This window comes from Salmo salar, chromosome ssa27 (genome assembly GCF_905237065.1).
Source record: "Salmo salar chromosome ssa27, Ssal_v3.1, whole genome shotgun sequence".
NCBI lineage: Eukaryota > Metazoa > Chordata > Actinopteri > Salmoniformes > Salmonidae > Salmo > Salmo salar.
This window is the reverse complement of record NC_059468.1, coordinates 17,555,815-17,583,772: the sequence shown is the minus strand read 5'-3', so window position 1 is coordinate 17,583,772 and position 27,958 is coordinate 17,555,815. Positions and strand designations below refer to the sequence as shown.

General features: G+C 42.9%; 1 protein-coding gene across 2 annotated transcripts; it reads right to left on the bottom strand.

The window, feature by feature from the left end:
• Nucleotides 1-39: 39 nt before the first annotated feature.
• Nucleotides 40-27,583, bottom strand: LOC106588621 (collagen alpha-1(IX) chain). 2 transcript variants are annotated; one of them, XM_014177787.2, is made up of 38 exons: nt 27,280-27,583; nt 23,002-23,087; nt 20,735-20,809; nt 19,538-19,667; nt 17,112-17,358; nt 16,645-16,794; nt 16,023-16,103; nt 15,290-15,307; nt 14,990-15,082; nt 14,775-14,810; nt 13,838-13,909; nt 13,350-13,394; nt 13,204-13,239; nt 13,032-13,055; nt 12,834-12,887; nt 12,497-12,568; nt 12,059-12,100; nt 11,717-11,773; nt 11,421-11,474; nt 11,218-11,271; nt 10,789-10,842; nt 10,637-10,690; nt 10,427-10,480; nt 10,249-10,302; nt 9,978-10,031; nt 8,144-8,197; nt 7,773-7,817; nt 7,621-7,674; nt 7,446-7,499; nt 7,077-7,202; nt 6,941-6,976; nt 6,791-6,835; nt 6,655-6,687; nt 6,342-6,488; nt 4,930-4,984; nt 4,631-4,825; nt 1,275-1,361; nt 40-1,065 (listed from the first exon to the last, which is right to left on the bottom strand). In XM_014177787.2, exons 1-38 carry the CDS (start codon nt 27,306-27,308, stop codon nt 860-862), a joined length of 2,862 nt encoding a protein of 953 aa, XP_014033262.2. In that variant the 5' UTR covers nt 27,309-27,583; the 3' UTR covers nt 40-859. The 2 variants fall into 2 exon arrangements, with proteins under 2 accessions (XP_014033262.2, XP_014033263.2); XM_014177788.2 differs by lacking the exon at nt 15,290-15,307.
• Between the last annotated feature and the right edge of the window lie 375 nt (nt 27,584-27,958).

Sequence of the window (27,958 nt, the reverse complement as noted above, 5' to 3'; positions counted from 1 at the left end):
AAGGTAGCTGTTCAGAAAAAACAACTCAAGGGTCTGATGTGCAATATTTCCCAAACAAAACAGTTTATTACATTGTTAGAAAAAACAACAACAGGGAAAAACATGTGTACTCGTACTGTACAACTTCTGTATAACATAGACTATCCTATGTTCAAGTGACTGAATGAAAACATGAACTACCAATATCTGTCTATGGCTCATCATGGTAGTGGACTTTTGCCGTTATTTATTTGTTTATTGATCAATATTGAAAAAGAATGATTCCAAAGCGCAGTTTGAGGTTTTGTTATTTGTGAAAGGCTGAACTTCGTACTGTACATGGTGCTGGTGAGGACATTTTTTATGAATTTATTTAAACAAGGAATTAAACAGTACATGAATGGAAGTAAAATACATACATTATTTACCTTTGTGTTAGTTGAAAACCAACACATTGCTCTGTTTGTCTACCTGAATCTATGGGTATGAATGGAACAACATGAATTTAACAATATGGTCATTTTAGAAGGTTGTGTAATTTGTCTTCGGGACAGCACTTGGGCCATGATGGGCCACTGATCAGTTGAAAGGCTAGCTTAAAATCAATAGCAGCTGTCTTAGAATGCATAACATCAGATAAGCTCTCTCCACAAAAAACGATGCATCAGGCAAAAATATGAAAAGCTAGAAAAATATCTATACAGTATTCTAAATGACATTTGCCTTGTCTCTGTTTCTCTTTGGTTCTGTGGTGCGATGAGGGAAACATGTGAAGACTTCCATGTATTACCACTCCTGAACTGGGTACCTCATGTCTGTCTTGCTGCTGCTAGAGATGCAATGTGTTCCGGAATGTGTTCCGAGCTTCTGTTTGTGTTCCTCACGGCCCCTTGCTGTAGCTGGATTTCTTCCCCCCACTCATCATATAGAGAGGTGGGGGCCTGCCTATACAGTTTGAGGGGTCACAATACCCTGGGGCTCCTGTAGCTCCCCTGGAACCAGAAGCACCTGGGCTACCGTTAACACCGTCTTTACCGGGAGCTCCATCTTTACCGTCCTTCCCGATGCCAGGGACGCCAGCCACACCTGAGAGACAAAGGATGAGGGAGATGATGGCAACAGGTACTGAACAACGCCTCGTCATGTCTATGTGTGACCAACTGGGTTCAAACCCAGGTCTCTTGAGCGACACCAGACTGTGTTAGCCTGCTGAGCTAAAGCATTGGCATAAACTTGAGGAGCTAAAATATTCAGGTGTTAAGATAAGATAAGAATGGGGGGAGGGGTGGTGTTACCTTGTGAGCCTGGCTCGCCTGGACTTCCTGGGATTCCCACTCCGTTTTCTCCCTTATGTCCTGTATCCCCCTTTACACCAGCGTCACCTACAGAGAAGAGGAACATTTCCTTTCACATGTTGACATTGACTGTCTGAAATGGGCTATTATCACCACAGGAAGTATTTATTTGTGTATTTTTGTTTGTGTGTAGGTGTGTGTGTGTGCGCACGCGCGTACGTGCGTGGGTGTGTGTCAACAAAAGGGGTGCAATTAAAAGGATTTAGCAGAGAGGGATTTTGCTGTGTTGTCTGATTTAGCCCTGGATGTGAATGCATGACTCAAGCCCATCTACAAAGAACAAACTGTACAAACACACTGTATAAGCTCTTTCAGAGCACTAAGCAGGGTTGGGGAGGTTACTTTCTAAATGTAATATAGTTACCTGTCCAAAATTGTAATCAGTAAGTTTTGGATTACGAAAACTCAGTAACGTAATCTGATTACATTCAGTTACTTTTAGATTACTTTCCCCTTAAGAGGCATTATAAGAAGACAAAAGTGTATGTTACAAATTGAACCATGTCTACTGCAGGATAAATCAATGTTAAAGTTTACATAGCTGGCCATATGTGGATGTTACATATTACTTTATGGGTTGGATATGTAGGCTTCTTCTAACCCATCGCTTTCTACAACATATAATAATACGATTAAATCATATCTTTACATTAAAAACTAAAGTCTATCAGAATTCCAGTCATTCTAATAGATGTTATACCCCTTGATCTTCAAGAATAGGACTTGGAAATATGGAAGTATAGACTAGCCAAATTGTTTTACCTGAGCATAACCCCAAAACTAAAGACTTGTTTGCCAGCTCTACTCTGTTGTTTATGATTTTGTTGTCATGGAGGACTGATTGGGCTCATTGATTCGAGTTGAAAAATAAATGCTGTGCTCAAGGAATGGCATGCTTTGAGCACTACTGAAAAGTGCTATTTACATGTGAAAAATGAATGCCATATGCTGCATTTGCTATAGGCCTATTGTTAACCTTTTTGTTGGTGACACTTTGATATCTTGATAATATGCAGCTGTTTAAAGGGCAAATCCACAGATGAAACAATTACTACTCCCTTCACAGAACAGCGCAAACTGGCTCTAACCAGAATAGAAAGAGTACTGGGAGGCCCCGGTGCACAATTGAGCAAGAGGACAAGTACATTAGAGTGTCTAGTTTAAGAAACAGACGCCTCACAAGTCTTCAACTGGCAGCTTCATTAAATAGTACCTGCAAAACACCAGTCTCAACATCAACAGTGAAGAGGCGACTCCGGGATGATGACATTCTAGTCAGAGTTGCAAAAAAATGCCATATCTCAGACTGGCCAATAAAAAGAAAAGATTAAGATGGGCAAAAGAACACAGACACTGGACAGAGGAACTCTGCCTAGAAGGCCAGCATCCCGGAGTCGCCTCTTCACTGTTGACGTTGAGACTGGTGTTTTTGTGGGTACTATTTAATGAAGCTGCCAGTTGAGGACTTGTGAGGCGTCTGCTTCTCAAACTAGACACTCAAATGTACTTGTCCTCTTGCTCCGTTGTGCACTGGGGCCTCCCACTCTCTCTATTCTGGTTAGAGCCAGTTTGCCCTCTGTGAAGGGAGTAGTACACAGTGTTGTATGAGATCTTCAGTTTCTTGGCAATTTCTCGCATGGAATAGCCTTCATTTCTCAGAACAAGAATAGACTAACGAATTTCAGAAGAAAGTTTGAGCCTGTAATCGAACCCACATATGCTGATGCTCCAGATACTCAACTAGTCTAAAGAAGGCCAGTTTTATTGCTTCTTTAATCAGGACAACAGTTTTCAGCTGTGCTAACATAATTGCAAAAGGGTTTTCTAATGATCAATTAGCCTTTTATAATGATACACTTGGATTAGCTAACACAACGTGCCATTGGAACACAGGAGTGATGGATGCTGATAATGGACCTCTGTACGCCTATGTAGATATTCCATTAAAAAAATCTGCCGTTTCCAACTACAATAGTCATTTACAACATTAACAATGCATACACTGTATTTCTGATCAATTTGATGTTATTTTAATGAACAATTTCTAAAGACATTTCTAAGTGACCACAAACTTTTGAACGGTCGTGTATATATCCAAAACTGTATGTAGCAACTACATATTGCCACTTTAAGTCTATCAAAAGTGTGCGAGTTTGAACATGTGTCCATTAGGCCTATGGATGTATTTTTTTATCAACATGAATTAGAAAGCACCACTTTTATTCCACAGACTGGGATCCGCACTGTGCAGCTGTTGCAAGAGCGTATTTTTCACTGGCTGTCCAGTGGTTTCAAAAACAATGATTGATAGGCAGTTTAAAGTTCTTGAATTCAACCATTATTTGGTTCAAATACAACCATTATTGGGTTCAAATACACCTTTAGATTTGTGAACAGCCATCCACAACAACCACAATCCGTAAAGCTCAAATAGCTAAATGAGAGAGCAGCAGTGTGATTCACATCAATGCGCTATGTAGATATCGCCGTAGACTACATCACAGCTGTCATCCTTACCTCCAAGCGTTTATTCAAATTGGATAATCTTTGGATGCCGACAGCAGTCGCACCATTGGAAGACAGCTTGGACTGTACCCTAAAAAAGCCTATTCCTGATCTTTTCCTGCGATCCATTAAACCCATTTGGTGTGTCTTCATAGTGGTCTCTAACTTCTGGTCAGACTCACTCAGGTGGAACAAACTTAAACTTGCGCCTTTTTTCAATGCTGATTTGAATGTCATTGAGAAAACAGAGAGGTGTCCAAATCTCCTTTCTAAATTTTAAAATCATCCTCGAAGTAATCATCTAGTTTTTTAAAAGTATCACTAACATGATTACAATATTTTTGCTGGTAATGTACATGTAACTGATTAGTTACTGTTTTTTTGTAATCCCTTACATGTAACGGATGACATGTAATCCGTTATTCCCCAACCCTGGCCCTAAGCTACTGTACTGTGGCGACAATGAACCTGGAGGCCAGACAATGCAGTATTTCTCAAAAATATTGAAATAGATTTAAATAGATTGCATCCGTCAGTACGGCTGTGGGCCCTCTACAGAAATACACTATAATGGACAAATAGAAGGTCTAACTATTTGTACTGTGTCTATACTTTTCTGGTTGTAGTTTCTATGTTCTCTACTGTACACAATGAAATGGCCAGATCCAAGATGGCCGAAGTATTCCATTGGAATGATCAGTTCTTTATACATTTCACCTTTATCTAGCAAGTTATTGATACATAATTCCCCCGTTATCTTTGACCATCTTTGGGTATCCACCTAGTCCTACCTTGTTTTCCAGGTGTGCCTGGTAACCCAAAGTATCCAGGTGGTCCCTTCATTCCCATCAGTCCTCTGGGACCGGCCTCTCCTGCAGTCCCTGCTGGGCCCGGTGGACCTGCAGGGCCCCGTAGTCCTGCCATGCCAGGGGCCCCGATCGCTGCTGGTTTCTTTAGGACCTCTTTCTTAAACTCTGCTAAGTGTTCTAGATGGAGAGAATTATTCAAATGTCAGTTGAACAAAGCACCCTACATGGCAGTCTGCCTTAAATGATTGTTACAGTGTGTAGGCTACACAATATTCACGTACCTTCAACAATTGCTGAGCATAGTTCGCGAAGTTTGATGTCATTCATTTTAGGACCCTATTGGATTTGGAAGGGTGAAAAGTATATTAATTAACATCAGTGTGTTTTACAGTCGTCCTTCACTTGCTTGGAAGAAGGTAATTACAGGTAGGCCTCTAGGCCCAGGTTAAAGGCAATTACAGGTAGGCCTCTAGGCCCAGGTTAAGGGAAATTACAGGTAGGCCTCTAGGCCCAGGTTAAAGGTATTTACAGGTAGGCTTCTAGGCCCAGGTTAAAGGTATTTACAGGTAGGCCTCTAGGCCCAGGTTAAAGGTAATTACAGGTAGGCCTCTAGGCCCAGGTTAAGGGAAATTACAGGTAGGCCTCTAGGCCCAGGTTAAAGGTATTTACAGGTAGGCCTCTAGGCCCAGGTTAAAGGTAATTACAGGTAGGCCTGTAGGCCCAGGTTAAAGGTAATTACAGGTAGGCCTCTAGGCCCAGGTTAAAGGATCTTACAGGTAGGCCTCGATGGCTCAGGTTAAAGGTAATTACTGGTAGGCCTCTAGGCCCAGGTTAAAGGTAGGCCTCTAGGCCCAGGTTAAAGGTAATTACAGGTAGGCCTCTAGGCCCAGGTTAAAGGTACTTACAGGTAGGCTTCTAGGCCCAGGTTAAAGGTAATTACAGGTAGGCCTCTAGGCCCAGGTTAAAGGTACTTACAGGTAGGCCTCTAGGCCCAGGTTAAAGGTAATTACAGGTAGGCTTCTAAGCCCAGGTTAAAGGTACTTACAGGTAGAACTCTAGGCCCAGGTTAAAGGTAATTACAGGTAGGCCTCTAAGGCCCAGGTTAAAGGTACTTACAGGTAGGCTTCTAGGCCCAGGTTAAAGGATCTTACAGGTAGGCCTCGATGGCTCAGGTTAAAGGTAATTACTGGTAGGCCTGTAGGCCCAGGTTAAAGGTAATTACAGGTAGGCCTCTAGGCCCAGGTTAAAGGATCTTACAGGTAGGCCTCGATGGCTCAGGTTAAAGGTAATTACTGGTAGACCTCTAGGCCCAGGTTAAAGGTAGGCCTCTAGGCCCAGGTTAAAGGTAGGCCTCTAGGCCCAGGTTAAAGGTAATTACAGGTAGGCCTCTAGGCCCAGGTTAAAGGTACTTACAGGTAGGCTTCTAGGCCCAGGTTAAAGGTACTTACAGGTAGGCCTGTAGGCCCAGGTTAAAGGTAATTACAGGTAGGCTTCTAGGCCCAGGTTAAAGGTACTTACAGGTAGGCCTCTAGGCCCAGGTTAAAGGTAATTACAGGTAGGCTTCTAGGCCCAGGTTAAAGGTACTTACAGGTAGGCTTCTAGGCCCAGGTTAAAGGTACTTACAGGTAGGCCTCTAGGCCCAGGTTAAAGGTAATTACAGGTAGGCTTCTAGGCCCAGGTTAAAGGTACTTACAGGTAGGCCTCTAGGCCCAGGTGATCCATGTAACCCTCTCTCTCCCTCCAGTCCATTGGCTCCCTGGGGACCAGTCAAACCCTCATGACCCGGCTGCCCTGGTCTACCATTTTCCCCGGTATATCCCCTCATGCCCTTCTCTCCAACCTAGAGGTGAGTGGACAACACAACACGACTTAAATGTTAACTGTATACCATACTGCATTCAATTATTCCACCAACCAAACAACCAACCAACCAACCAACCAACCAACCAACCAATTGATTAACCAACCAATCAACCAATCAATTAAACTGTGACATTGTTCTGTACCTCTCCTTTGATCCCAGGAACACCAGAAGGACCCTATAAAACAACAATAATCGACTGAATTAGGACCATTGTAGTCACTACAAATACAGGGGAATACTAAAGCTAGATCAAATGTATCTCTCAGTAGAACATATACCTGGTCTCCTTTGACTCCAGAATCGCCTGTAAGACCTGGATCACCCTGAGGACAGAGGTTAGACTGTCAATACAGATACTGTATCTTACAAAAGACTACTGTCTCATTGTTCACATGATATATTGTATTGATGTGAATCCATGGACTTACTTCACTTCCCTTTGGGCCAGTGGGGCCAATAGGACCCTAGGAACAAGACACAGGAAAGCAGAAGTCATTCAAACCCCTTCATCTACAAACTGACAACTATTACTAAAACAATAAACTACTACACATCAGGACTCACTTGGTCCCCCTTGTGTCCAGTGTGACCCTTCAGTCCCTTTTCGCCAGTGTCACCTTTGTCCCCTTTGTCACCCTGCATGCCTGTATCACCTGTGACCCCCACTGGTCCCTGCTTTCCGGTCTCGCCCTGGGTACAGGGAAGCAGGATCAATAAGACTCATGGTTATCATTAAAGGCAATCTAATAACTGTGGGTTTAAAGAGTTTAGCTGTCAGCTCATTGTTACCATCAGACAGGGATTGTTATTGATGAGCAGTATGCATGGCAATCATAGTTGAATATATGAATTAAAAATGACTACAGTCATGTAGATTTAAAACAGACTATTATAAACTGTTGAAATTGAATAAAATGTAAAGAATTGTCTTACAGTAGTTCCTTTGTCTCCTGGTTTTCCATCTTCTCCTGCTGGTCCAGTTGCCCCCTAAACAAACGACAGTCTTTTTAACCTGCATCTTCAGCACCATCAGTAGAATATAGATCCACAATCATGGCTATCAGTGTTGAGTGCTAGTAAACACTTAAGTGTGACATTTGATACTCACTGTTTTCCCAGGAACTCCGATTGATCCTACTGGTCCGTCAGCTCCTGTGTCACCCTGCACAAAAAGCATACTGTTTACAATAGACAAACACAAGGAATGAAACTGTATCCAAGACACGCACGCACACAGACACACACACGCACACATTTTACCTTGGCACCTCCAGCTCCAACCAGCCCCTGCTTTCCTGGGAAGCCCTGCAGAAACAACACACAAGATATCTTCAGAATACCGTACAGTATATTGTTCTTTTTGAGAGCATTACAACATAAGGGATGGACTACTTCTTTGTTGTGTTGTTTCTGTTGATTCTGTTTCCCCTGCTTTGACCTCTGACCTGTATAAATGTTTTATTAATCTGGTCTGCAGTGTGGTTTGACTGGATGGCAACCAACCTCTCTATTGATTTTCATAGCTTTTTCTTTCCTTTTAATACCAACAAAAGGTAATCTAATTTATAATTATATTCTTAGATTAATTATATTTATTTTAAACAAGCGTCAAAGATTAATATTAGACTCACTGGAATTCCGACCATACCCCTGATTCCTACAGTCCCAGGAATGCCAGCTTCTCCCTGTTGGAAAGATGACAGGTATGTTCACAGGATAACAGATTGATTTCTTGACAGATCGTGTAAGACTGGATATATTCTCTTTATTTAAACTGTACTAACTAAGTATACTAATCTATATATACAGATGAAGTTGGAAGTTTACATACACTTAGGCTGGAGTCATTAAAACTCATTTTTCAACTACTCCACAAGTTTCTTGTTAATAAACTATAGTTTTGCAAGTTGGTTAGGACATATACTTTGTGCATGAAACAAGTAATTTTTCCAACAATTGTTTACAGACAGATTATTTCACTTAAATTCACTGTATCACAATTCCAGTGGGTAAGAAGTTTACATACACTAAGTTGACTGTGCCTTTAAACAGCTTGGAAAATTCCAGAAAATGATGTCATGGCTTTTGAAGTTTCTGATAGGCTAATTGACATAATTTGAGTAAATTGGAGGTGTACCTGTGGATGTATTTCAAGGCCTACCTTCAAACTCAGTGCCTCTTTGCTTGACATCATGGGAAAATCAAAAGAAATCAGCCAAGACCTAAAAAAATAAATAAATGGAGATCTCCACAAGTCTAGTTCATCCTTGGGAGCAATTTCCAAACACCTGAAGGTACCATGTTCATCTGTACAAACAATAGTACGCAAGTATAAACACCATGGGACCACGCAGCCGTCATACTGCTCAGGAAGGAGATGCGTTCTGTCTCCTAGAGATGAATGTACTTTGGTGCGAAAAGTGCAAATCGATCCCAGAACAACAGCAAAGGACCTTGTGAAAATGCTGGAGGAAACAGGTACAAAAGTATCTATATCCACAGTAAAACAAGTCCTATAGCGACATAAACTGAAAGGCCGCTCAGATAGGAAGAAGCCACTGCTTCAAAACCGCCATAAAAAAGCCAGACCACGGTTTGCAACTGCACATGGAGACAAAGATCGTACTTTTTGGAGAAATGTCCTCTGGTCTGATGAAACAAAAATAGAACTGTTTGGCCATAATGACCATTGTTATGTTTGGAGCAAAAACGGGGAGGCTTGGAAGCCGAAGAACACCATCCCAACCGTGAAGCACGGGGGTGGCAGCATCATGTTGTGGGGGTGCTTTGCAGCAGGAGGGACTGGTGTACTTCACAAAATAGATGGCATCTTGAGGCAGGAAAATTATGTGGATATATTGAAGCAACATCTCAAGATGTCAATCAGGAAGTTAAAGCTTGGTCGCACATGAGTCTTCCAAATGGACATTGACCCCAAGCATTCTTCCAAAGTTGTGGCAAAATGGCTTAAGGACAACAAAGTCAAGGCATTAGAGTGGCCATCACAAAGCCCTGACCTCAATCCTAAAGAAAATGTGTTGGCAGAGCTGAAAAAGCATGTGCGAGCAAGGAGGCCTGCAAACCTGACTCAGTTACACCAGCTCCGTCAGGAGGAATGGGCCAAAATTCACCCAACTTATTGTGGGAAGCTTGTGGAAGGCTACCCGAAACTTAAACAATTTTAAGGCAATGCTACCAAATACTAATAGAGTGTGTGTAAACTTCTGACCCACTGGGAATGTGATGAAATAAATAAAAGCTGAAATAAATAATTATCTCTACTATTATTCTGACATTTCACATTCTTAAAATAAAGTGGTGATCCAAACTGACCTAAGACAGGGCATTTTTACTCGGGTTAAATGTCTGGAATTGTGAAAAACTAAGTTGAAATGTATTTGGATAAGGTGTATGTAAACTTCCGACTTCAACTGTATGTACAGTAACCATAAAACGTAGACTGACCTTAGCTCCATCCACTCCAGGGAGTCCATCCATGCCGTCTGCCCCAGGAGTACCCTGTAATCACAGTTCATCATTGACCACAACAACAACAACAGCAACAAAACCTCAGCGTCATAATCACACTCATAAAAATAAGAGCAGTATTACAAAATATGAATTGTTCAGATCAATCTAACTATACAACTAACACTACAAAAGGATCCTGCATCCATCTGATGACTTATTAGTAAGGACATAAGATCAATTTATGTTGTATTGTTTGTATACTCACAGTGTCTCCCTTTGCACCAACAGGACCCTGATCTCCCTGAGGACCGATGGCTCCCTGAGAAACGCCCATGCAATGAACCATGCAACAATTTAGGTGAACAGAAAGGCTTGGAACAAAACCATATTTAGAAAGCCCAGTAAAAACACTAGAGATACTGTAGAAGAGAGGAGATACTCACATCATCACCTTTTTCTCCCTCCAGACCCTGACGTCCACGAATGCCCTCCATACCCTAACAGAAAACAAGTAGTCACTACAGAAGATAATGGCAGACATTTTTGGAAAACACCGTTCAGCCCTAGGTATTGTAAACCACAGTCTGTCCTCCAGTCATTGATTGAAAATGGCAGTTATAATTGACTGAGTTGATTAAATGAGTAGGGCTTACAGGAGAACCCGGTGGTCCGGTGGGTCCTGGGATGCCGTTGAAACCAGGAGGACCCTGAGAGGAGGAGACAACAAGGATGGTGAGTTTAAGACCCTAAACACTAAAGTAGGACATTTACAAGACTTGTAGTAAATATTGTTTTAAACCCTTACCCTGTCTCCTTTATCTCCAGGACTACCAGGAAAACCAATAGCACCTCTTTGTCCCTGGAATGCATTACAGATGTGAAAATGTATTCTATTTAATAGGATTCACAGTGATGCACAGCAAAAACATTAAACAGTTATAAATGGCTGGTTGTATGACCAATTTGACTTGAAGCAAAAAATCTTATGTATCATCTCTGAATGTGCATTTTGTGCTTTAGGCAGAAATCCTATGTAACATTATAGTATGCTCAAAATACCAATATCCGTGAGAGGCAGAAATGTTGGCATGCTCATTACCTATGTTCCGCTTGGAACAGGAGAAAATAGGTGTAGAAAAAACAAAAGAAGTGACTGGGATTTTCGATATCAGACAGTGAAGTAGAATGTCAGCCTGTATGTGTTGGTATCTTTCAGAGCAAGGACGGTTCTTACATCATCTCCCATCTTGCCTGTTAGGCCCTGCACCCCAGATGGTCCTGGCTCACCCTGTGGATTAGCAACATAGGAAAAACACAAATACTCACATCTAGCGATTTGTGTGCTTGAATAATCAAACCTAAGCACCCAATGTACTTAAGCACATTGTCAAACATCACACTTTTTCACTAAACATTAGAATTGATTGCTTGTCATACCTTTTGTCCAGCTTCCCCTGCAGCTCCATTATCACCTGGTAATCCCTTGTGTCCCTGGAGATGACATAACAATCCAGTTCAGACTGAATATCATCAACTATCAGAAGCTCACATTGGTGGTTCATACAGTGATTTTCCTCCTACAATGTAAAGCGCTTTGAGCGTCTGGATAAGTCATACATCAATCCATGAAATGATCAGATACTGGTATCAGAGAAAACCAATGGCCACAATGGTGTGAATAATGATAAGGGATCTGGTGCCCAAAGCCAGTGTCTGTCACTAAGATTCCTCACCTTCATCCCTGATAGCCCTGGGTTTCCCTGTGGTCCAGCTGGACAGGCAGCAGGGCACTGCAGACAAATGTAGACAGACACAGATATAACATTATCACTACACCTGCAGGGGGTCTCACCTCCTCGATAGCCACTGACTGAAGAACACTATAGCTACCAATGTTCCACATGCAGATTTGTCAGAATGAAATGGCAGCAACAACAACAGTGTCTAAGGGAAGTGTGAATTAAGCTGAAGTGTAGTTATTACAACAACATTAGGCTGAACCACCTAGTCCCACCATCTAGCAGACCCTGTGAAAGTTGGTTTAACCATGAGAAAGATGATAAAAAGAGACTCACATCATCCCCACTCCCCTCAGCTTTTCCAGCCCCAGGTGGTCCCTTAAAGACAACAGAGTGAGTGACACAGTACATATCTTTATGGAGTGACATCTAAAGCAGAGTTTAGATGTCCACAAACACTACAGTAAAGATCTCCAGTGTTTGAGGCTGTGCAATCAATGTCCATTAATGCAGAAGTGATACTGATTATCACTCTGCGTCAGGGTTAAGATGCCACCCTAAAAGACGGAGAGAACTCTTATGACAGTATTGATCAAATAAATAGTTCGGTTAATTAATGAGAAAGACCAAAGAGACAAAGCCACAACAGAGAAGAACATCGGTCAAGACTCCAAGTCAGAAAAACAGAGGTCAATTCACACAGAGAGGATACAGATGTGGAATTCACCAATTTCAGGTTAGATCCAGAAGTCAGAGGTTAGCATCAGTACTTACCACAGGTCCAGGTGGTCCTGGTAGACCAGCGGGACCAGGGAGACCCAGACCCCCTCTAGGCCCAGGGGGACCCTGATAACAATATGGACTGTTACAGTTAGATATGAAACACACAGAGAATGTCCTACTGGACACCGAAAAGTCTGACATATCAGTAATGTATGTTACAAAATCGTCCGCAGACTATCAAAAGGAGCAATGATAAAGTGCACTATGACTGCTATGACACGTAGTGCAGAATTCCAAACATATCCTGTATGTTTTTATTGCTGGATGTGTTCTGTTTAATCAGTCATTACTATAATCATTACTATGTGATCCTTATTTGAACACTGACCTCAGGCCCAATGTTCCCCTCGTCTCCTGGAGTTCCTGCTTTCCCAGGTGGGCCCTGTAAGGAGCAACATACACAAGTTATGTGATTATTCTATAGCCCGTTAGCAGGGCTCGATTAAAATACTGTATGCTGTCTTAATGCTGTTTAGAACACGGGGTGAAGATGATGTAACGATGTTGAAGAGTTTGTAGTACATACGGGGGGTCCAGCTGTCTCAGGGCCCTGGGAAAAGAGATAAAAAGCGATCAGCTACATCATGTTATTTAGCTATAGAAATGAAGTGGTCTGACATGTTTCACGGCTTGACGGCTATAAATATCACAAAATGTTCCCATTAATATATAATGATCTAAAAATAGTGAATACTTACGGGAGAGCCTGCTGGTCCAGGAAAACCTTGAAGTCCCTGTTATTAGACACAGAACAGTACAATATTAGTTAACATTGTCCCCTGCAGTTAAAGTTATTAGCAACATATTGTTTCTTTAGTAGGTTCCGTGAAGAAAAATAACTCACTCTCTCGCCCACAGGTCCTCTTGGGCCCATTGAACCAGGTAATCCCTTCATTAAAAAGAGGAGAAATCATTGATCTACAAACTAAAACATTCTCTCTCCACTAGTTTGAATTCTAATAATATCAGTTGAGTGGTGGAAAGATGCTGTAAACGGTTCAATGGCCAAAGCTAATATATAAGGTGATAGAGAACAACCCTGTCTTGCTCCACAAGGCAAAATAGAGGTTGAGTGTGTGACAGGTAGTGTGTGTGGTACAGGTTGAGTGTGTGACAGGTAGTGTGCGTGGTACAGGTTGAGTGTGTGACAGGTAGTGTGCGTGGTACAGGTTGAGTGTGTGACAGGTAGTGTGCGTGGTACAGGTTGAGTGTGTGACAGGTAGTGTGTGTGGTACAGGTTGAGTGTGTGACAGGTAGTGTGTGCGGTACAGGTTGAGTGTGTGACAGGTAGGGTGTGTTGTGTGTGGTACAGTAGGAAGTAGTGATACTTACAGAAGCTCCTGGTAAGCCAGGCAGGCCTCTCTGTCCAGGCAAACCGATCTCCCCCTGGTCACCTTTGGCCCCCTGAGTTACAGACACAACAGACAGCTGAGTTACAGACACAACAGACGGCTGAGTTACAGACACAACAGACGGCTGAGTTACAGACACAACAGACAGCTGAGTTACAGACACAACAGACGGCTGAGTTACAGACACAACAGACGGCTGAGTTACAGACACAACAGACGGCTGAGTTACAGACACAACAGACAGCTGAGTTACAGACACAACAGACGGCTGCGTTACAGACACAACAGACGGCTGCGTTACAGACACAACAGACGGCTGAGTTACAGACACAACAGACGGCTGCGTTACAGACACAACAGACGGCTGCGTTACAGACACAACAGATGGCTGAGTTACAGACACAACAGACGGCTGAGTTACAGACACAACAGACGGCTGAGTTACAGACACAACAGATGGCTGAGTTACAGACACAACAGACGGCTGAGTTACCAACACAACAGACGGCTGAGTTACAGACACAACAGACGGCTGCGTTACAGACACAACAGACGGCTGAGTTACAGACACAACCAAAGCCACACGTAGCAGACACAACAAAAGCTAAGTATGGTTCTGTACACAAAGAAATCTGACAAACAGCTTTATCATCCATCTGCATTGCTCGTCACCATTGCTAAGATACACCGTGGCAGTGCCGGTCAGCGTTTAACTTAATCAATGAAAGATGTGCAATTTTCATCAGGACAGACAGAGAGAGATAAGGGGAAGGCAGGGTGGAGGAGAGAACACTGATCTATTTTTGCAGTTAAATTGATTGTAAGTAATGACAGGTTGAGCTGCAGGATGGAAACAAAAGGTTAAATAAATACTTAGAGAATGAAACACATTTAATAATATGACATCTCCTACTTACAGTAGTGCCAGCACTGCCAGGTGAACCTGGAAGGCCCTGCAAGTAAAAAGAAAGACATTGGTTATCCGTTCTAGTCATTGAGAATAGAGAATCAAGAAAAGTGTTTACTGTCTGTCGAAGATGCAGTTTGAGGCAATATCCAGCATGGTAAATGACATAATGCGATGGTTCATTTTTCATTCTATATGTAGTTTGGATGGGGTGGATAGACTTACATCTCTCCCGTCTCTGCCGTCCTCTCCTTGTGGCCCCCGGGGTCCCTCAGGGCCAGTGGGACCGGGAGGGCCAGGGACAGGCTTGGGGTCAGGCTGGAGGGTGAAGAGACAACACAGTCGATGAGTACATGACAAGGACTGAAGGCCACTCTGAGGGGAGTGAAGAAATGTCTTACTCCAGCCAGAGTTTGATTGTGCCACTAAGGTAACAAAGCATCGAGGCAATCAGGCAACAGAGCATTGAAGGAGATTATTTGCCCCAAAAACACCAAGAAAAAAGAAGGTAGAAAAGATAAATACCTCAGCATTGGCATACATCTGAAGAAGCAAGAGAAATAAGAAACATGTAGAGTTAGTGAAGTAGTCACACCACCTTCACCCAAAGTGTCAGGAGAAGCTAAAGCACCTGTCCAAAAACAATAGCTGTGAGCAGAATCATATAGGCTCTATCTATGACTCTGGCTGTGAGCATATCATGCTGTCATTGACATACAGCCCCATAGTAAACCTATAGTCCCTGTAGTATACAGCGCCCCTGTACCATTTTAGTGTTGGCGTACTGAAAAGATACTGCTGTACGCAGAAAAGTTACCCTCAAAGCTAGAGGGAATAGACCATTGTCAAATTGATAGACATATTTTCATCATAAAGACAGACGGGAGCTTTTCATTCCGCAGTCTATGGGACAATAGGACTCTGCCCACTTATAACAGCATGTACTCTAATCTACAATTCTGACCCGAGGAGTCAGACTTTAATATGCTGCCAAAATGGAACCACTTTATGAAATGTGTCTAGTCCAAATTGAGAGTGAGAGCTGGCAGTATTCTCTCTGTATGAACATAAGTGCTTATTTGACATATTTATTGTAATCATGGCACTCCTACAATGGTATAACAGGCCATCCTATCGCTTCACAATTTTGCAGGTGCAGATTCACAGAAGCCAGTTAGTGAAAGTTATGTTGCTGGTCAATATGAACCTAAAACCAAAGCAAGTAAAGACCAGGTGGAGCCAAGGTTGTTGTTGTTACCTCTATGGCAGGCAGCTCCTGGCAGTTCTCTCTATTGGCTCTCTTTGGGTCGCAATGGATCAGCATCCACTGGAGTTCAAACTAGAACGAGACAATGGCCTGATATTGATCATTTAACATAGCATAGAATAGCATTGCATGGTTTAACATAACGTAACCTAGCATTTTTCAACTTCAAACACATCTTTTTTGGATAGAATCATATGACACTAAAACTATACCTATGCTTGCCTGTGGTACAGTTCTTATAGCTCTGTTTATGTTCTCTACGAGCTGAATGTGTTTAAAACCTGCATTTTCCTCAAGGGAGATTTTTGAGTAAAGGACAATGATTTTGTGGGAGTGGAACCCCACTGAGCAGCAGTTCTGCTGTGGCAGCAGCACTTTAGAATTACAGCCGTGCTCAGCACACATATAAACCCATACCCTGTATGGTAGATAACGCTTACTGTATAACATAGCACCGCTGGGGAACCAATACCTTCTCAGCCTTAGCCTGATCCCAGATCTGTTTGTGCGGTCTTGCCAACTCATATGGTTATTGTCATCCCTAACAACGACCACAAGAGTTGGCAATACAGCACAAACAGATCTGGGACCAGGCTATCCCTGCCCCACTCACCACAACAGAAGTATCAGCGTCAACGTCCAGCCTCCCAATAAGTGTATCTCCCTCGGTGTTGACGGGGCCTTTCCCCTTGATAGGCTTCTTGTCCACGGGCTGACAGTCCACATACAGGGTGACCTGGTCTCTCTCCACCCCAATCATCATCTGTAAGGATATGCTATAGGGTTACTGTTGTTGATCCTCAGGGGCCACTGTAATTCATGTCATTGGGAGACTGATAGCTAAATAAACAAGTTTTGAAAACGCTAATTTGGTAATCAGTCACTAAATACATTGTACCAGGTGTAGAGTTGCACATTTCCAGTAACGTTCTCAAAATTCCCAGGCTTTCCAGGGTTTCCTGCTTATTCCTTTCTGATTCTGGGAATCTTCCATCCGGAATTTCTGGAAAAACTGGGAATTTTGGGATAGTTACTAGATTTTGCAATGTGAACCAGGAGTACCATCAGTAATTCCATCACCTTGTGCCACTTGGTATTGAACAACACAGATAGCCCTGGGAAGGTGACGGTCTGCAGGTTGCCATCTTGGCCCATCAGGAAGTACTCCAGCGCTTGCTGGTCTCCATTTAGCCTGAGCCCCGCCTGCTTCCGGCCGTCCTCGTCCACTACCTGCCACACGTTCCACACCTTGTTCACCGTGTTCTTTATCATACGGAACGTGACCATGACGGAGTACTCGTCAGGGAAACCCAGAGGGAAATTGAGCCTGGGTGGAGAAGAACAGAAGATGAAAATGAAGATAAAGATGGGTGAGAGAGGGAGGAGGAGAGGAAAGGGTTGATACATGATGGAGTCCTCAACAGGGAATCCCCTCTGGAAGTTTATCCTCAGTGGGAGAAGGATGGATGGACAGAAGAAAGGGTTAAAACTTATCTTTACAAAATCGTCATTTGAATCATTCTCATAAAGAATGCATTTTAGTTAGAGTCATAGAGAAGAGGGCACCGAGGGCGACGTTTCGCAGTGCATAAAAAAAGCAGCTTTCCATCACACACAGTTTGGTTCTATGATTTCAGATCTCTGACGTTGGCTATTGTCAAAGACACTCGTCATCACAAAGCAGAGGTAGAACTGCTGCAGGCCACGATCACAAAGCATCACACACAACGCTTCAGTTGCCTTCCCAGCTCCTCACGCCCACCATAACATTATGAATGGAGACATCAATCAAACCCTAACACTTTTATGTTAAAGCTCTTTCTCTCTCTCGATCCTCCATCTCTCCCTGTCTCTAATGCATGATGCATTCATAACGCAACAGTTACCATTACTCCAAAGGAACAATGAGGCCCTTTATTTCCACATCAAACCCTTCTGTTTTAAACAGAAGCAGAGCCCCAGTGGCTCTGATCAACAGATCAACCAATCAGTCGACCCATCTCAGTTTCTAACATGCAGACTGCTCTCCAGTCTCTCCAGTCTCTCCAGTCCGAAACCTCTAGGCTGGTATTCATTAAGTGTCTCAGATGCTGATCTCAGATCAGGGCCCCTCCGGTCAAATCATTATTATCTCAAAGGGAAAACTGATCCAAGAGCAGTACTCCTACTTAAAGATTTAGGAATACGAGCCCTGGGGTTTTAACTAGCCAGGCCAAGGGCTCCATAGGTGGTGCCTTTATGGACGGGAGCTGCAGAGCTGCAGTCAGCTTGTAAATAGATCAAGACAAGGCAATAAAAAAGGAGTTTCCTGTAACCCAATAAAACAAATGAAGACCACTCTCTAACATTCATGCTGTGTGTGTGTGTGTGTGTGTGTGTGTGTGTGTGTGTGTGTGTGTGTGTGTGTGTGTGTGTGTGTGTGTGTGTGTGTGTGTGTGTGTGTGTGTGTGTGTGTGTTAAATGCACCTTGGGAAAAAGTCTCTCACAGCCTAGGCCAAAGTTTGAAGTGTGTTGTGTTGTAGGCCTCTGTCCCCTGCAGTGGTAAGGGAACGGGTATTGGAAAGGAACCCTTCTGACGACAGACTTCAAAGCCCAGACAGACTGGCCACTGGACTCCCAGGGATACATGTTTTTGTGATTAGCGTCACGTTGTCCTGAGTGGCATGAGGCAGACTGGTATGTTACATGACAGAATGTGTAAACAGGCCCGCTACAGGTCATTAGCCAGGCCAGACCAGACCAGCAGTGAAACACCGGAAGACAGCTTTAGTTATGTAAAAAAGGTAACCACCTGACAACAACTTCTAGCCTACTGAGCAATGTGCAAACGGTCTAAGCTGAAAATGGCAGATTGTGTAGTGGTTTTAGATCAAACAAATGACAGGGTACAGTACCAGGCTACCACACACACACACACACACACACACACAAACACACACACACACAAACACACACACACACACACACACACACACACAGTCTCTCTTCACACAGGAAGCTGCTCAGGCTGTCACCACCTGTCTCTTTTGATTCCCAGAATCCTTTATGAGCACAGACAGGAACAAGAGAATAAAACTACAACTAAGAATGCAGCATAATGAAATATGTATCTCTGTGTTTCCGGGAGGAGATATTTCATGGTTACAGTGGGGTCTAGGGGTGGGGGTTCCCCCCTCGTCGCCAAGAGATGCCAAATAGGTTCAGACATGTTGTTCTCTGCCAATTACAAGCTGTTTCCCAGTGTGATAACACCTGTCAGGAACCTATAATAATACCACACCTGCATCAACCCACGGGAAAGCATTTATTTGTGTGCGTGCGTGTGCGTGCGTGTGTGTGTGTGTGTGTGTGTGTGTGTGTAGCGATTAAATGTGTGTTGCTCTTTCTGGTTTCTTCATTCTTTCTTTACCTGATAGGTATTGAAAGCTGGCCTCCCTTATCAAGCCATAATAATACAACACCTGCATCGACAAGCTCCGGCATTTTCTTTTTCTGTTTTTCCTTACCTGGTAGGAATCTGGAAGTTGGCCTCCTTATCGAGGCGGTACGCCACCTGGAGGGGAGTGGAGCCCTCCACCTTCCTCACCCCCTTCAGAGGAATAACATCCAGCTGGAATTGGGTGATCAGATCAAACCCTAAAAGAGAGGTAAACTGATTTTCAGATATGTCCTGTATCGTTCTGAATAAATGACATGTTAAATTACTGTACATATATAGTCATTCTGGTGAAGTATACGTTATATACTGTGTTCCAGGAGTAGAAAAAGAAACAATGCACATCTGATTGACAAGTACTGGACTTTATTGTGACCAACACATGGTGTTATAAAAGTGTAAAGGTATATTTCTGGTTCACATTCTAGCTTGCAACAATCACGTGAAGTGGACATTTTGGAATTTCGATGTTGTCGCACTTTACTATGTTTAACGGTTTATTTTTATTTCATACTCTGTATAAAACACTGGGTGCAGTGATACAACTAGCATATTATTATAATTAGTTGTTCTCTTGCCTGGGCTGGCAACACATAGTACAACATGTTCTTTGAAGGCAGCTAGTACATCTGTTCCTACCAGAGCGCTGATACACAATTAACTTCTTGCTGAGCTAGAAGTGTTCCTACTAAAATCTTTCAGGCTTCAGCGGAATATTTTATGTGGCTCATTTGAAACCTAAAGGTGTCTCAAGTCATTACACATTTAGACAGCCCAGCCCAGTTCACTAAGCAATCACAGCAGCTAACTTAATTGTGACATTCTGTATTTTCCTTCCTTGGGGATTGGTGGTTTTCTGGTCATTTAAAATGTAAGTCTTTGCTGTCTGGCGAAGAGAAAAACCACAGGGACTATAGTGTTGAACTACAGCTCCATACAGAGTCCCTTCTGACCTGGTGTCTTGAAGAGAGGGGAGACTTGGCTACAGAAAGACATCTCATTAATACTGGCTCAGAGCTCCTGAGATATCTTGTAGTGTATGAGACAACGTTGAGATATGTAATATGTCTTCCCATGCAGGTCTCCTTTGATTACATCATAAACTATATCCACATCTCATGGTGTAGGGCAAGCAAGCTGCGGGTAGCAAATTGTTGCTGCCTTATTTTCAACCAGGGAGGAAGACGACTAAGTTAGTACGCATATTCACATAGTCAATATTTCTAAAAGACAACATATGATTGTTAATATCTACCGTATACTTTACCTGGAAGGTCATCTTGTCCATTTCTCATGGGAGGGCAGACAGCTGTGTCCCCATCTAACCTGTTGAGATCTAACTCTGACGGAAAACACACAGGGGAAGCAGCTTGGTTATGATGTTTCTGTTCACAGCATCAACCAGACACCAAATCACAATTCACAGTGCCATCTTCAAAGGAAAGCACTGGGAGATCGTTCACAGGTGATAAAACAAGGTAAGAATGCCAATTCACATTATGCTCATGATCCACACTGGATGCTTTTTTAATGTTGCTTATTCTTAAAGCTGTAGCGTCAGTATTTCTCAAGTTAATTACACAAGCACCAACTCAACAGCGTGTGTATTGTATTGAAAATAATGGCCACCTACTTTGAGGTGCTTTAAATATGTCAGTATGGGATGACAGCGGTAATGCTGATGAATGTTGTAGTGTGACTGTGCCATATTGCCTTACATACACTGTAAATCTGTAAAGTGACTAAAGGTCAGACCGACAGGTAAAAGCTCTTCTTTGTTCATTTATTAATCTTCCTGTTCTGTCAGTTATTGAGATGCATGTCCCCCTGGGGGCTAATGTAAGAAGCCAAGAGTCATCAATCACACTATCGTGCTATTGTGTTTTTCTTGTGTGATTGAGTGACCTATAATATTAGTCTTGTGTCTTTAGTCTTTGTTAATTTAATAAATGTCTGGGATTCTAAATTGTTAACTGTCATTGAATGCGATTCATTGAAAAAAAGAGCAGATGTAACGTAACTAAAATCTGAGGTGATTTTTTTACATTTCCTTCTCAACTGAAACTGAACCTTGAAACTTGAAACAATGACAGCGGAAACATTTGATAATGTTTCATTAAAGAGCCTTGCTCTACTGTAGTAGCAACATCTCAATGTGAAGCTACTAAAGTATTCAATAATCAGAAAACAAATATCCTAGCCTCCTCCTCCTGTTTGATATGAGGATGAAAATGCATTGCATGGGGAAACTCAGAAACAAAGGTCTGGAAGTAATGAAACAACACTGGGTGCCGGAGTACCTCTAGCCTCAACTCCCAGTCAATAACCTGAGTCAGCTCATTTGGATGTGCAGACTGTGGAGGCAACACATCTGGAAGCCCCTATCAACTCCACCGTAACTGCTGAGTGGAGGGGATACTTTGGGGAGATGGTATTTATCCTGTGTGTTTAGTGGCCATAAACACTTCTCTAACTGTGCAGTGTGGGCTTTCTCCAACACCATCCAAAATGGCACTCTATTCCATATATAGTGCACTATTTTGACCAGATCCCTATAGGCTCTGGTCAAAAGTAGTGCACTATAATGGGAATAGGATGCCATTTTGGATACATCCCATGTGTTTTAGCAGCCTAGTCATTAGGCTAAATGAGCAGGAGATTGAGATGGACTTCAGCTCAGCTGTTACAGTACAACACCGCCGTTACGTGTGACTGAGAGCTATGATGATGACTAGTGGATGTAAGCAGACCATTTCCATAAGGAAAGTAATCTAGCTACCTATTAGACCACACATAATGTGCTTGTACTGCGAAAGCAAACCGTGCTATATGATGGCATTCACTTCACACGTAATAAGAATAACCATTAGGTTTGTTTTCTGCATTAGATATTCCCCCAAGTCTGTAATGTATTTGTTTTGATGTTGAAAAACACCCATAATGTAGATATATGTGCTATTGTATCTCTCTGACAGCTCGGAAGAGAGGCTTATACAGATGTAGGATCTTAATTTGAGCCAGTTTGCTACAGAAGGAAAATCATGTGAATTATTATGTGGATTATAATTTTTGTATTTTTTTAAATGTAGGGCTTGATACATTTTTCACTAGGGCTAACCAAGTCTGACATTTTTAAGTGGAAACTACAAACTTTAGAAGCCTTTGTAAACATCATATACACTACAACTTTGCATTTCCTGCTATGCAGAAAATTCATGCAACAACAGGATGATCAAATTAAGATACAGCATCTGTAACAATTAAGAAACAAGAGATTATCTGAATTAATCTTACAGACTAGGACAGTAGGCTACACTATGTCTGCTATTTCTGTCTTAATAATAGATTTGCAATTGTAATAAATGGAATGACCTGTGATAGTATTCTGAAACAATTTGTGTGTTTTGATAGCAAAAAGAAAGTTAATTATCCATATCAAAAGTAGTTGTGCAAGCAAACACCACATCCCAGAAGTACACGGTTATGAGGAAGTGATGTTCCCATCATGACCCTGAAGGCTTCTGAGTAACTTACGGCTGAGGGCAGGAGAGAGTAGCATAGAGAGGAGGGCCATGCAGGTAGAGGAGTACAGCAACATTGCTGGGTGCCATGGTTGCTTCCTAAGGGAAGAGAGAAAGAGACAAAGAGAAAGGAGAGAGAGAGAGAGAGAGATGGCGAAAGAGAGAGAGAGAGAAAGAGAGAGAGAGAGGACAGCTGGGTCAGTGATCTGATGTCTTCAGTCATCATGTCTACCATGTCTTTGGCCTGAATTGATAAAGCTTTAGAGTACTGACACATTAAAAGAGATTAAAACTCACATAGACACATCAATATTATCTGACAGAAGTGACATACAGTATGTGACATACTGATCATTACTCTATCAATGACTACAATTAGTTTGATTGATGAAGATCTTATGATAACACAAACACAGAAACCCACACATTTCTCCTTTGACCGGTAATGGGGGAAACTGTGTCATGAGGATGTTCACAAGCAATGTCAGACACGAGTGTACATCTATGTCAGACACGAGTGTACATCTACGTCAGACACGAGTGTACATCTACGCCAGACACGAGTGTACATCTACGCCAGACAAGAGTGTAGATCTATTCCAGACACGAGTGTACATCTACGCCAGACACGAGTGTAGATCTATTCCAGACACAAGTGTACATCTACGCCAGACACGAGTGTAGATCTATTCCAGACACGAGTGTAGATCTATTCCAGACACGAGTGTACATCTACGCCAGACACGAGTGTAGATCTATTCCAGACACGAGTGTAGATCTATTCCAGACACGAGTGTAGATCTATTCCAGACACGAGTGTACATTGTCTAATACACTAGCTCAACTCCAGAGTAAGAATACATGTCATTACTAAGTAGGCTTGCAGAAATAGGGAAGTAATAACTACACACAGTAAAGACAGACATTGTGTTGTAGAACGCAGAAACAGTGAAAATGACTGTGGAGAGCCGGCCACTGACCATTGTTGTCATACACAGGCCGACACCATAGGAGGCTGCTCGTAATAATGGCCGGAACGGAGCGAATGTAACGGCAATCTAAACACATGGAAACCATGTGTTTCATGTGTTTTATACCATTCTACCCATTCCTGCCATTACCATGACCATGTCCTCCTCAATTAAGGTGCCACCAACCTCCCGTGGCTTACATATGAATGTGTACTACATAAAGCAACAACATTGTGCTGTGTGTCCTCAGACCGCTCCACAGACAATTCTCTCTCTCTCCCTCCCCTGGCCTTGTTTTCCTCAACCCTCCACAGCCTCTTCTTCTATCAGAAGGCTGACAGGCAGGGTGATATGAAGTGACGGCCGAGGCACCAAGGCAGTGTGTGACGGCAGAGACAGTATGCACAAAGGTATTTTTTAGAAAGAGAGAGGATTGGTGCCTTGTTAAAGCTGAGATCTGCATTAGGGCAAACAGCGCCACTGCCTCTGGTGTCACTTTGTTATTGTTTTGGTTTTGTTTATTAAACGGCAGTGGAGAGCTCCAGCATTAAGAAAAAAAAAATCCCAGTAAGTACTCTGCTGTTCTATCGTGAGTGAAATGATGTTTGTTGTTTGAAGTAACATCTCTGTTGTTGTAATATTTCAAACAAACGTGGCAGTTTCACCACTATGGATTCCAACTTTAAAGAGACATGGAAGACGGGGAGAGAGAGGGGGGTGCTGTCAGAGAAATGACTAATGGCTTACTCAGCAAGGTCCCTACAGAGGAGGGAGGTAAGAGGCAGTTAGCCACCAACATATGCCCTTCACCATGGAGGATGCTGCCCAAATCACTACAGGCTGGCAGCCCTGCATCTCACCATGCCCATCAATCTATCTACCAGCCTGGCAGCCAAGAACAGCCCTGACCTTATATAACCATTATTATGGGGAGGGCTTTCACTGACAGGAACCCTGGACCACGGTACAGTATACCCTCCAACACAAACCGCAAGACTATCTGGATAAGGTAGCTTTTGTTTGCTTTGCTGTAAAATGTACTTGCCCTGCACCTCCATATGTGGCCCCTAGTTGTGCAGAGCAGTTTTAGTTTGAGACATGAAAGTGAGGGGAAGGAGACAGACAGACAGACAGACAGACAGACAGACAGACAGACAGACAGACAGACAGACAGACAGACAGACAGACAGACAGACAGACAGACAGACAGACAGACAGACAGACAGACAGACAGACAGACAGACAGACAGACAGACAGACAGACAGACAGACAGACAGACAGACAGACAGACAGACAGACAGACAGTAACATAGAGCGAGAGAGAATGCAATGTAGCACTAACTGGGGTTAATACACAACAGAGATGTCCTTGTACGTTCCTTCAGTGCTTTTGGGCATTTCAATTTTCATGTGTCCTTACATCCAGTCTGATGCTGTGACATACAGGAAAGGGAAGCTTAGTGTTCTTTGATGCCTTGTGCACCATAGACTCCCAACCCCTGGGGATAAACTGTCACAGCAAACAATAGTATCAAAAACGTTTTGACATTGATGGTCTGGGGAAGCTTGACAGCGGTCTTAAGATCAGCTCTTGAGCTGCAGAAAATATCTTTGGAGAAGCAATTGTGTTTTGACTTTTTCCCCACACTATGTAGTCAGACCACAGTTGAAACTATAAAGCAAGCCAACAGGGCAACAACCTCAACAACTCTATTCTCAGGGGAAAATTCTAAATCAATATCCTGCATCAGCCAGATTTTCTAGACTGTACTACTGTGCTGTGAAAGATAGGTTAACGGCATCACCGATAAGAACATAAACATATTTAAGATTGCGCCTCTTTTATCTTCCGCCGAGAGCAATCACAACTCGGTGAACAGTCATCGCTCTCTCTGAGTGAAGAGCACAGTGTGTCATCCCCAGCGTCCAGAGATTGTTTGAATGTTTTCTGGCCTCCTCGCTGTGCCTCTGGTGTCACACATATGGCCTTGTCCCCCAGCGTCACAGAGCCTGGACCGTGTAGCATGCCAGCTCTGCAGCTCTCCTGGCGTGGCTTCTGTTGCTCTCATCTGTCTTAATTACACCAACTGGACCCTCATTCCAGTCTCTGCTGCTCAGCCTTACAAATGAAACCCTGCGGTATCAATAACTTTAATTACTATGTTAATCATTTGGTAGCATTCCCCAGACAAATTTGTATGGCTATGAAAGTAAAAAGTGTGTGTGTGTGTGTGTGTGTGTGTCACTTTCATTGCCACAGGGGGTCAAAAGGTGACAGGCCAGCATGCATGCATTGACACACACACAGGCAAGCAGACACACACACACACACCACATGACACTGTCTGTGTGACAGGGGCTATTCGAGAGGCCAGATGGATTTTTGAAGGAGCTTTAAACCATGACAAAGACACAGTTAACCAGCCCACTGGAGAGGTAAGGAGGAGAGGAAGCATTCTTAAGGCTAAACAGCTTTATTTGTCCTATGTTCGAATGCCCACAAAACAAGGTTTACAGTCTGCGCATGCGCGCGCGTGTGTGTGTGTGTGTGTGTGTGTGTGTGTGTGTGTGTGTGTGTGTGTGTGTGTGTGCATGAGTGTGGGCCAGATTATAAAGCTGTGCTATCTCAGTCTTGGCCTGTGGCCACGGAGCTTATATAATCCATGCCGAGCGAAATATTATAATGGTACCAGCCCACAACATCACTGGCTAATTTCAAGGCTGTATAAATTCAAGCATGAGTATTTTCAGTTTCTAATAAAAAGTACTGTATGTGTAAGGTTTTTGTTCTTATATAATGTTCTTTCGTCATTATTCGAGAGCGAGTCAATGGTTCAGGGGAATCTGATACTAGAAATCTGATGATTTACCTTTCTTTATTTTATCTATCCGTGATGAAAAGAGTGGATTCCTAAAGAGTAATGTTTCCCCAAATCTCTCCTCTAGTACCCCAAGCCATACTATTTATTTGATTTATTCGAGTTGTAGCACCTTTATTTACAGTATTTGAATCACATCATTAGGCTCTGGAATGCATCAGATAAGTGGAATGGCTGAGGATTCTAGGGGACATTGTTTGGGAAACACCTGCTACAGAGAGAATGTCATACTGTTTCATCATTTCTTGACTAGCAAGTCCTCAGACTAGAAATATATTACGTCAAGGCAACAGTAAGCCTGACTAAACTCTGGACCTCGTGATTTTCCCACAGTAAGGTCACACTCAAGTGGATCACAATAATGTGCCAATCCACCCAGATATTACCACTTCAACATGTAAATAACTACACAACACATGTATCATTCAAAAAGCTCTTACCTTGTCAAGACAGCACAGTGGTGCTCCATGTTTTGCTCCCGTCTAGGTGTGATGGGCGACGCAGGGCTTTAAGAGCAGACAGACAGACAGACAGACAGACAGACAGACGGATAGCAGTGAGTGAGGTATAGGAGCAAAAGGAGCCACAGACATGAATCTTAGGTTAGTTCCCCCTGAAGTTCAGTCCTGGTGCTGGGAGAGCATGGTGAGGACTGACTGGTGGGACCAGGGCTGGGGATGCTCAAACTGGGGCCTGAAGACACATAAAACCTGCTTCAATGGGTTCCCATTGGACAGGAGCTGTTGAGGAGGTGGTGACTAGGTTTTATTACAAACACTTAAAAGACATGTTGGAGGCCTCTAGGCCTTTCCTCCCTCCTGTTACACCTTATCTTCTCCTCCCCCTCTCTCTCTTTCTCTCTCTCTCTCCTTCACTGTGCCCCATAATGATATGTGTTGGCTGTGTGTAATTCTGTTAATAATTATGTTGCAGGTTAGGAATAGAGATGCCGTAGGAGAGTGTAGAGTGATGGAGGAACAAGGATTTCCTAATCGTGTAGGTCCTTTACTGTACCCGGAGAATTCCTTTGTAGTGTTGAGGTGAAGAAAGATCCATTTTTTTATTAAAAGGTCCTGGTCCACAAAGACAGGGTTGTTTGCTTGTACAGTACGTCTTACG